Genomic DNA, 10997 nt, shown 5'->3' on the forward strand with positions numbered 1-10997 from the left:
TAGTGGTACTATGACTCCTTCTAGACCTCCTGATTAGTGGTACTATGACTCCTTCTAGACCTCCTGATTAGTGGAACTATGACTCCTTCTAGACCTCCTGATTAGTGGTACTATGACTCCTTCTACACCTACTGATTAGTGGTACTATGACTCCTTCTAGACCTCCTGATTAGTGGGACTATGACTCCTTCTAGACCTCCTGATTAGTGGTGCTATGACTCCTTCTAGACCTCCTTATTAGTGGTAGTATGACTCCTTCTAGACCTCCTGATTACTGCTGACTCTGTGCTTCACTGGTTTTTAGTTGCTCACTGATCTTCCTGGATCTTTTTCCATCTTTGTCGAGTCTCTCAGTCACATTTTTCTCTTCCTCTGTTCAATTCTTTTCCATGTGGAGCCATGATGCAGATATAGATAGACCCAGTCCATAGGTCCACAACTGAGGAAGTTCTGCTGCTCATTGAAGAATCATGAAACCAAGATAACTTCATTGAGTTCAGATGGAGTCCAGCACGTTTGTTGTGAACCTGACCAGGACTACCACAGTGTATGCGTAGTCCTGGCAGTAAAGCACAACGGCAGTTTTTTCTTTATGGTTGGATTGATTGGAAATCACAGCTGGACTCATTTTAGATTAACCCTCGTATCGTCCTGCGAGTCAAATTGACCCATTTTAAAGTGTGAAAATGTGGAGAAAAAAAAATCCATCGTGAAAACTTCCACATTTTCAACATTTTTGGGAAGTTTTTGAGCATTTTTGGTGGAAAAAAAAGAAATGTTAAAAAATGTTTCTTTAAGAACATTCAGAAAAAAATCTACCAAAATCCACCGAATTTTGCTGGATTTTGTTTGTTTTTTTTTTGATTGTTCTTAAAGAAAATATTAAAACTTTTACTGATATATATATAATCACTTTAGATATTTTTAGGAGTTTTTTGGGAAGATTTTTATTCATCTATGTTTTTTATTTTTTTATTTTTTTCAATTTTTATTTCTTGCCAAATTTGGGGATTTTTTTTTTTAATTAAACTTTTAAGGGAAACTTTTAAGGAATTTTTTGAATTTTCTTCCTGACGATTTTGCAAATTTTGATAAATTTGGAGAATTTTTTGATGAGTTTTTGGATTTTTTTACAGACAAGAGAACAACTTTTTTTGGTTCCCGTAAATGAAGACAACAGGAGGATTAAATGATTACAGCTGGATTCACTTTGGTTCTTTGAGTTTCTACTTTGGGGCTGAATTTTTGTAAAGTCTTTGTAAAGTATTTATATTTAAATGATTTCATACAGTTATTGAGAGGTGGTTAAATTTATAATCTTTTCACATTCGAGTGCACAAGGCTGTACTCACTACTGGCTGTATACTTTCAAGGTAAATGTCAGGTCTCTTGAAAGTTTATGTTTTCAGTTTTAGATTTGAAGATAAGCATCTGTATTATCAGTTTTATTATTTCCGTGTAGTTTGGAGAATATGCTTGTTATTTTACTACGCATCTACATTTACTTTATTCAATTCAACATCCGTATATTGTGTGAAATACAACAGATGTGTCTCCAGTATTGATCAAGGCTGTGCGTTTTTCAAACGGACCAATCAGCGCCCGTCATCGCTCATATTTTTCACTCTCTCGGGCTGATAGGGCTCCCCGCCGTGACGAAAGGAAAATACCGCATTGTGATTGGCTCAGTGCTTGTGACGTGCCATGTCACTAAGACGCCCATTGGTCGGTCGCAGTAGGTTTAACTGGGGATCGTGTTTTTGTTCCTGTGTCAACGTAACGAAGAAAAGAAGCAGCGAGAGCCGGCGAAGTTTCCATCAAATCTACTTTTTTCCAGACATTTAACGGAACAGGCTCCTTCTCTCCGACTCCAGCCGGACCTCCACCCGCTCAGCAGATCGGCTTTTTGAAGATGGTAAGACCGAGGACCGAGCTCCGGTCTCGTTTGCTAACGGGACTAGCTGCTAGCTGGTTAGCTGTCGTCAGCCGTCGATGCTTTTTAAATTTAAATTTATTTGGGTTGTGTCTATTTACTGGAGTTTCTGGTCTGTATTTCGACTCGCCGTCAATATTGATGCGATTTAAAAAATACTTTTGTCTTAATTACCGCTGTACGACACATTTTAAAGCAGCTTTAACATTAACTGGATGAAGCTAGGCTAACGATGCTAACGTAAAGTTACCTACCGACTAACCGAAGCTACGGTCCTCCTGCTAATGTTGTTGTGTAATCTGGCTGTCCTGATAAGAAGGTTTTTAGTTTAAAATAAAGACTAGTGTGACTCCAGTAGAGATTGTCAACAAGCTGCTGTGGAGGGTGAAACTTTGGAGCTAACCCAGAACACCATCAGGGCTCGGTTTACAAATAAATACAACATAAATGTGAATAAAATGAGCCAAACATAGAAACTATCGTGTTTTTAATAGAATATGAGTAAGAGATAAACAAGGAGGATCTCTAGTGATGCTGGTGGAGGGTTTTCCTGATGCCAGGTTGCTCTAGTGTGCATTGAAACAGATATATAGCTAAATATACACGAAACAAAGCAAAAAAAGAGACAAAAAATTAGACAAAAAAGTTACAAAGCGACAAAAAAAAGGACAAACGAGACAAAAAACAACAAAAATAAGACAAAATATCACAAAGACAAGACACAAAACAACAAAAGCGAGAAACAAAATGACAAAAAAAAATGGACAAAAGTTACAAAGTGACAAAAAAATGGACACAAAAATGGAAAACACAAAATGAAAAACTTAGCAATTTCCAACTATTGCAGTTTAGAATCTACATAACGAATCAGAACCAGGATTTGTTTTTCTTATTATTACTTAATTTATTGCTGAATTTAACTTGATTGCAGAATGTGCAGCATGTTGATAACGGGCAGAAATTAATAGTTGTTTTCATTGTTGATGATTTTCTGAAGTAATTAATTTGTTGTTTGGTTTTTCAATGGTTCAAAAAACAAAAAGATGTTTATCAGTGTCATAGAGGAGGAAAGAAACTAGAAAATATTCAGAATATTCTCATTTAAGAAACTGCAACTACAGAATTTAGATTGTTTAGACCATATTACATCGTCAAAATAGTTGACGATTAATCCATTAATCATTACAGATCTCTTAGATGCTGTTACGGTGTCGTCTTTTTTTTTTTTTTTTTTAAATAGATTTTTTCCATTTTATTATAATGCATCCATCTACTGTACATTTTAAACCCATTTTGGGTGCATTTCATATTTTTTTATATTTATATTTTGCAATATCCGTCAGAGAAAAAGCCACAAACTGTTTATCTTTGTGTCGGTAGAAAAAAATGTGCTTCTCATCATCTTGGGCTGCATGATGTTCAAAAAACTGACACTGGGTTATTTTTTTTTTTTTCTGAAATCTGATAAAAACAATTCAGGGATTTTTAGCAGATGACTTGAATAATTCCATTTGGGAAGAATTAATCACTGTAGGAGTGCATCTGCATCAGAAATATTTGAGTGAAAAAGCCGTTTGGAGCCTGAAATGCTGATAAAGACATCCAGCATAGGTTTTATTTTGTGTCTCATTCGGAGATTTAAACGGTCAAACTAACAGCTTCCTGGTGTGGAGAAACAGTTTTTGGTCCATATTTGCCCTTCTGCAGCTGAATTATTTCCTTAAAACTGATTTCTTTTTGGCAAAAAACCTTCTTTTTCAGTTTTTCTGCTCATTTTGCTGCATATGTGGAAGAAACTCGGTGTGTTCCTGTAAATATTCTTACATTTGTGTTCTTAGTGTCCTCATGTTCAACATTTAATTTCAACAACATTCAGCCTCAGTTTATCATTTCCACATTACAACTTCCAGATCACAGATAGGGGCTTTCGACCGGGGTGGAGCCCATTCGGAGTCGGAGCCAGTGCCCGACTCGGCGCCGGTTTTTTGTCTTTCCACCACCGGAGCTGCGGCTCCGGGCTCCAAAAACTGGGGTTTTTTCGGGCACCAACTCGTTGCTGGGCCAGACTTGGCCAGAGTTGAGAGCCGAGCATGTCACGGGCAGAGGGCGGGGTGACATCTAAAAACATCTAAAAAGATAAACATAGATATGGTCATCAACTTATTGCGCGTTTAACCGCTAAGTAATCAATGCAAGCGTAGTCGAAGCTAAGTAGCTAAGCTAACGCTAGCACGTTTACTGTTAAGTATCCAAACGTCTTTGATAATTACCTTTCTTCTCAAACGTGATCGCCGGGCATTGGAACGGCGACGCCGATGGGTAACCCCTAACAGAAGGTTTTGCTGTTCAGCGATGGCGAGACACACTAGTAAAGCCATGAACACCACTCCAATGAAGTCCTCCATTGTTGTTGTGTGGGTTTCCGTACGGCGTGAACACTGTTGAACGGCTACGTACGCAGTACGTACACACGTTTTGTGGTGGCGCAATGACGCAGCTCCAACTTTGCTCCTTCCGAATGGAAACACAAACCCGTTCTGGGGCGGCACGAGATTTGAACCAAAAAAGCACTGGCTCTCAACTTTGAACCAACCTAGCACCTGGTGCTCTTTGGTCGAAAGCCCCTACTAGTGTCTACAAAGAAACACAACATTTAGTCACAGATGTCTGGAGCTGAATAATATGGTATTTTACTGTCTAAAAGGCCAAAAACAGGACAAAATATTACAAAAACGAGACACAAAACGACAAAAGCGAGAAACAAAATGACAAAAAATGAGACAAACGACACAAGACAAAAATGAGACAAAAAATTTTTTAAAAAGTTACAGTGACAAAAAAAATGACCAAGGCGTCAAACAAAACAACAAAAACGAAACACAAAACAATGAATGAAGTAATTTTGCTGCATATGTGGACGAAACTCAGTGTGTTCGTGTAAATATTCTTACATTTGTGTTCTTAGAGTCCTTGTGTTTTTCTTGCTTATGTTGTGTATATGGTGTGTGTACCTCCCCTCTTTAAAGGTGTGTTTATATTGTGTATAGGGTGTGTGTACCTCCCCTCTTTAATTTAAAGGTGTATTTATATTGTGTATAGGGTGTGTGTACCTCCCGTCTTTAATTTAAAAGTGTATTTATATTGTGTATATGGTGTGTGTACCTCCCGTCTTTAATTTAAAGGTGTATTTATATTGTGTATAGGGTGTGTGTACCTCCCCTCTTTAATTTAAAAGTGTATTTATATTGTGTATATGGTGTGTGTACCTCCCCTCTTTAATTTAAAAGTGTATTTATATTGTGTATATGGTGTGTGTACCTCCCCTCTTTAATTTAAAAGTGTATTTATATTGTGTATAGGGTGTGTGTACCTCCCCTCTTTAATTTAAAGATGTGTTTATATTGTGTATAGGGTGTGTGTACCTCCCCTCTTTAAAGGTGTGTTTATATTGTGTATATGGTGTGTGTACCTCCCCTCTTTAAAGGTGTGTTTATATTGTGTATATGGTGTGTGTACCTCCCGTCTTTAATTTAAAAGTGTGTTTATATTGTGTATAGGGTGTGTGTACCTCCCGTCTTTAATTTAAAGGTGTGTTTATATTGTGTATAGGGTGTGTGTACCTCCCCTCTTTAAAAGTGTGTTTATATTGTGTATAGGGTGTGTGTACCTCCCGTCTTTAATTTAAAGGTGTGTTTATATTGTGTATATGGTGTGTGTACCTCCCCTCTTTAAAAGTGTGTTTATATTGTGTATAGGGTGTGTGTACCTCCCCTCTTTAAAGGTGTGTTTATATTGTGTATAGGGTGTGTGTACCTCCCCTCTTTAATTTAAAGGTGTGTTTATATTGTGTATATGGTGTGTGTACCTCCCGTCTTTAATTTAAAGGTGTGTTTATATTGTGTATATGGTGTGTGTACCTCCCCTCTTTAATTTAAAGGTGTGTTTATATTGTGTATAGGGTGTGTGTACCTCCCGTCTTTAATTTAAAGGTGTGTTTATACTGTGTATATGGTGTGTGTACCTCCCCTCTTTAATTTAAAGGTGTGTTTATATTGTGTATATGGTGTGTGTACCTCCCGTCTTTAATTTAAAGGTGTGTTTATATTGTGTATAGGGTGTGTGTACCTCCCGTCTTTAATTTAAAGGTGTGTTTATACTGTGTATATGGTGTGTGTACCTCCCCTCTTTAATTTAAAGGTGTGTTTATATTGTGTATATGGTGTGTGTACCTCCCGTCTTTAATTTAAAGGTGTGTTTATATTGTGTATAGGGTGTGTGTACCTCCCCTCTTTAATTTAAAGGTGTGTTTATACTGTGTATATGGTGTGTGTACCTCCCCTCTTTAATTTAAAAGTGTGTTTATATTGTGTATATGGTGTGTGTACCTCCCCTCTTTAATTTAAAGGTGTGTTTATATTGTGTATATGGTGTGTGTACCTCCCCTCTTTAATTTAAAAGTGTGTTTATATTGTGTATAGGGTGTGTGTACCTCCCCTCTTTAATTTAAAAGTGTGTTTATATTGTGTATATGGTGTGTGTACCTCCCCTCTTTAATTTAAAGGTGTGTTTTCTTGCTCTTCCACTGTGTTGGTTCATAATAACGTCCTGAGGTGTCGTCTCCTTCCAGAACTCCAATGTGGAGAATTTGCCCCCTCATGTTCTTCGCTTGGTCTACAAAGAGGTTTCAGCTTTAGCAGCAGACCCACCTGAGGGCATCAAGATTTACCCCAGTGAAGAAGACATCACTGAACTCCACACGGCCATCGAAGGACCAGGTAGGGGTCGCACCGTGGCAGGGGCATTTTTTGTTGTCTTTAAAACAGTTGTTGTTTCTCATATATATATATGCATCATTGAGGAGATGCATATATATATATATATATATATATATATATATATATATATATATATATATATATATATATATATATATATATATATATATATATATATATATATATATATATATATATAAAACGTCCAAGATTACGCCATTCTTTCCCCAAAATGACTACAAATATTTCCGAACATGAATTTTTGCCAGAAATAAATTTAAAATGTCCAAAATTTCTCCTACTTGATTTGACATTTCTCTTAAATGACTCATGTATTCTCCTCAATGATGCAAAATTTGTCAAAAAACATCTAATATTACTCCCTTTTTCCCCCCAAAATGACTAGAAATGTTTCCAAAATGACTCAAAATTCCTCCTAAATAATGCAAAATTAGTCCAAAATGACTAAAAATTTGTCCAAAGTGAGTTAAGATGTCTACAATTAAGCAAAATCTGTCCAAAAAAGAATCACATTTTTTCTAAAATGACTCAATGTGTCCAAAACATGGTAAAATATGTGCAAAACCACTCTAGTGACTCAAAATGTCCAAAAGACTCACAAGTCCTCCTAAATAATGCAAAATTTTTCTAAAATGACTCAAAATTTATTCAGAATGATTAAAAATTTACCAAAAACAAACAGAAAACGTCTATTTTTTACTGAATTTTCCCCCAAAATGACTAGAAATGTTTCCAGAATGACTCAAAATTCCTCCTAAATAATGCAAAATTTGTCCAAAATGACTCAAAATTTGTCCAGAATGATTAAAAATTTGCCAAAAACTAAATAGAAAATGTCTATGACTAAATTTTCCCCCAAAATGACTAGAAATGTTTCCCAAAAAAATCCTCCTAACTATTCGAAATTCATTCAAAATGACTAAAAATTTGTCCAAAGCGAGTTAAGATACGTCCTAAATGACTTGGAATTTGTCCAAATTGAGTTAAAATAGCAGAAATGAATCACAGTTGTTCTAACATGACTCAAAAATCAAAGAAAGTTACTGAAAATGTGTCCTAAACGAGGTAGAATGTGAGTTAAAATCTCACTGAATTTGTCTAAAATGACTCTGTGTTAAAGAAGCTGTCCAGTAAACTGTGTATTATATGAGTCTAGGTGTATTTATCGGTGTTTCTCATGTAAATCTCAGTGTTCTGACCCGTCACTGACTTGATTCTCGTACGTTCCTGCCACTTCTCTGACCCTCTTTTCTCCCTGTCCTGTTCCCTGATGAATTCTTCATGCTTCGACAGAGGGAACTCCGTTTGCTGGCGGCGTTTTCCGAATGCGTCTGGTCCTGGGGAAGGACTTCCCTGCTGTTCCACCCAAGGGGTATTTCCTGACCAAGATTTTTCACCCCAACGTGGGCCACAAGGGAGAGATCTGTGTCAACGTGCTGAAGAGGGACTGGAAGGCAGAGCTCGGCCTCAGACACGTCCTACTGGTAAGGAGATTAAACTGTTTTCTATTAATCGATACCAACAAACGAACTCAGTCATCATTCCATGTCCTAATTAACCTGCTTCATGTGTCCAACCACATCTCACAGGCTTATCTAATGTACATCATGGAGCACTTTGGCTGGATATCAACAAAACATACACAAAAGTCACTCACATCTGTCGAAAATGACTTGAAACTCGTCCAAATATATTCCTAAAAACAGAACCATCAAAATGACACCATTTATCAGACCCAGAAACTCTGAAAACAGAATGATTCTGTGGATTTTCAACTTTTTGAACGTCCTTGAACTACTTATGCTGATGTTACGTTTCATACAGTGGAAAAACTTATCGAAACCCAGGGTTTAAATCATCAAAACATGTCCCATTTTAAGATTGTATTAATTTTAATAATTTTTAAATTCTAAAAACACGTATATGTCTATTCATTGATTCAGTCATCAACCAAAATGTACTTGTCGTGTCAAATCTTGCTATTTGACAAAAATGTGATTAATCGCAATTCATGAATTACAAAGCCTCTAATTAATTAGATGCATGTTTTTAATCGTGTCTCACCACCTATATATGTATGTATGTAAATATATATATGTATGTATATATGTGTATATTTATATATACACATGGTTGTGTGTGTGTGTGTGTATATATAGACACACACGCACGCACATATATATATATATATATATATATATATATATATATATATATATATAAAAATTTTGCTACTTTTTTTCAGGTGTATTTCACAAATGCAGTTAATTGCGATTAATTAATTGCAAAGCCTGTAATTAATTAGATGAATTTTTAAATTGTGTCCCACCACTAGTTTTAATCAATCTTTTCCTTTCCTTCCCTGCAGACCATCAAGTGTCTCCTGATCCATCCGAACCCGGAGTCGGCTCTGAACGAGGAGGCCGGCCGCCTGCTGCTGGAGGACTATGCAGAGTACGAGTCCAGAGCCCGTCTGCTCACAGAGATCCACGCCATGGGGGGACCCGGCGGTACGTCCGGGGCCCCCCAGGACCCCAACGACGGCCCGCAGCCCAAGAAGCACGCCGGCGACCCAACGAAGAGGGCGGGGCCGAGTGCGGTGCCGGTGGCTCTGGGCAACGGCGCTAACGGAGCTAGCACCACCAGCAGCAACAGCAGCAGCAGTAGTAGCAGCAACAACGTAGCGGGGAAGAAGAAAGCGGATAAAAAGCGAGCGTTGAGGCGACTTTAATACCTCGGCCGGATTCTCAGTGGGCATGTGCGTATGTGTGCGAGTGCGAGAGTGTAAATATAAATATTGAAGTGTGCTGACGAAGTTTTTGTTCCCTTTTTCTGACTCTTTCTACCCCCGACCCGGACTGTCACCTTTGTACTCGCCTCACCATCATGGCTTCGTTAATTATTTCCATACCGGAAGACGTCAACAGACACAATCGCTCCTCTTTTTTCAAGAAACAGAAACACTTTTCACCTCAGAGATCACAGTTATTCCGAATGAAAGACACTCGTCTGTCCTATAATGAGACTCCTGTTGATCTCAGACTGGATCTTTTTACAGCGTCTCTTGCTCAGTTTGCTGTGATGGTACTGTGTACTGCTCAGTCCAAACCGGGATTAATCAAAGTCAGGTTTTCAAATTGAGCTCAGATGAAATGATCCTGCAACCACCGATATCTTAAAGCCGCCTGTTTCATATTTAGATCCGACTGAAGTGAAGGTATGGAAAGAGTTAGCAGCAGATTATAGGACGGAAGTCTGTATGTTTGGTTTTTCTAAAACTGTTTCACTGTCCAGTATTTTCAAAAGTCGTTTTTAATTGACATATCCGTATTCAGCTGTCTCGTAGTCGTGTGAAGACGTAGATCAGTGGCTGTAAGGGAACAGGGTAACTTTTATATTAAAAAAACAAAAGAGAGTTGCTTCAACTATGCCTGCGTCCCTTAAAGCTCAGACGGACGGGGACTCCAGCGCTCGGCGGGACTCGTCTCGTTACACTTTCAGGGTTTCTCGGGCAGGTTTCCTCACAGTTCTGAACGCATGCCGGGTCTACATTTCCCAAGGAAACACACTGAAGCACTGTCTTAATCTGGATGGAAAAGGTGCCTCTGAAACTCCTGTTACTGTGCAGACTGTTGGCTGGATATTTTGTGTCCATTTTAAATTATTTAAATTAATAAAATACGAGAAGTGAAATGAAAAAACAAACGATCCTGTTTGCTTGTATTTGGCGCTGCATGCAGTGAGTGAACTCCTTTACATGATCAGAAACAAACCCTTTTTTAAGACTGTAAAGATAACAAGAATGGCTCAAGATTGATCTAGAACAACCCAAGGGAATAAAATTGTGTCCAAAATTACTAAAGTGACCAAAAAAATTGTCCAAAACAACTTAAAATGTCTTCAAAACCTGTCCAACACTAGTATAAAATGTCAAGAATAACTCCAGATTGATCCACAACAACCCAGAATCTGTCAGAAGGGACTAAAATTGTGTCCCAAATTACAAAAATCATCCAAAGTGACCCAAAAAAATGTCCACAGTTGGTCTAACTACGTGAACATGGTTCTAAAATGAGCTGTGAGCAGCAGAACTTCCTCAGTTGTGGACCTATGGACTGGGTCTATCTATGTCTGCATCATGAATCCACGTGGAACAGAACTGAACAGAGGAAGTGAAAAATGTGACTGAGAGACTCGACAAAGATGGAAAAAGATCCAGGAAGATCATTGAGCAACTAAAAACCAGTGAAGCACAGAGTCAGCAGTAA

General features: G+C 37.8%; 1 protein-coding gene across 1 annotated transcript; it reads left to right on the plus strand.

The window, feature by feature from the left end:
* Window positions 1–1739: 1739 nt before the first annotated feature.
* On the plus strand, window positions 1740–10434 carry ube2s (ubiquitin-conjugating enzyme E2S). The gene is made up of 4 exons (XM_023279893.3): window positions 1740–1915; window positions 6561–6708; window positions 8023–8213; window positions 9098–10434. Exons 1-4 carry the CDS (start codon window positions 1913–1915, stop codon window positions 9458–9460), a joined length of 705 nt encoding a protein of 234 aa, XP_023135661.1. The 5' UTR covers window positions 1740–1912; the 3' UTR covers window positions 9461–10434.
* Window positions 10435–10997: the final 563 nt, after the last annotated feature.

Source organism: Amphiprion ocellaris, chromosome 9 (assembly GCF_022539595.1).
Source record: "Amphiprion ocellaris isolate individual 3 ecotype Okinawa chromosome 9, ASM2253959v1, whole genome shotgun sequence".
In the NCBI taxonomy this organism is placed as follows: Eukaryota; Metazoa; Chordata; class Actinopteri; family Pomacentridae; genus Amphiprion; species Amphiprion ocellaris.

What these genes read in the sequence shown, in the direction of transcription:
- ube2s (XM_023279893.3), top strand. An exon ending in CACGGCCATCGAAGGACCAG is followed by an intron (nt 6,709 to 8,022) that starts GTAGGGGTCGCA and finishes ATGCTTCGACAG; the next exon opens with AGGGAACTCCGTTTGCTGGC. An exon ending in GCCTCAGACACGTCCTACTG is followed by an intron (nt 8,214 to 9,097) that starts GTAAGGAGATTA and finishes CCTTCCCTGCAG; the next exon opens with ACCATCAAGTGTCTCCTGAT.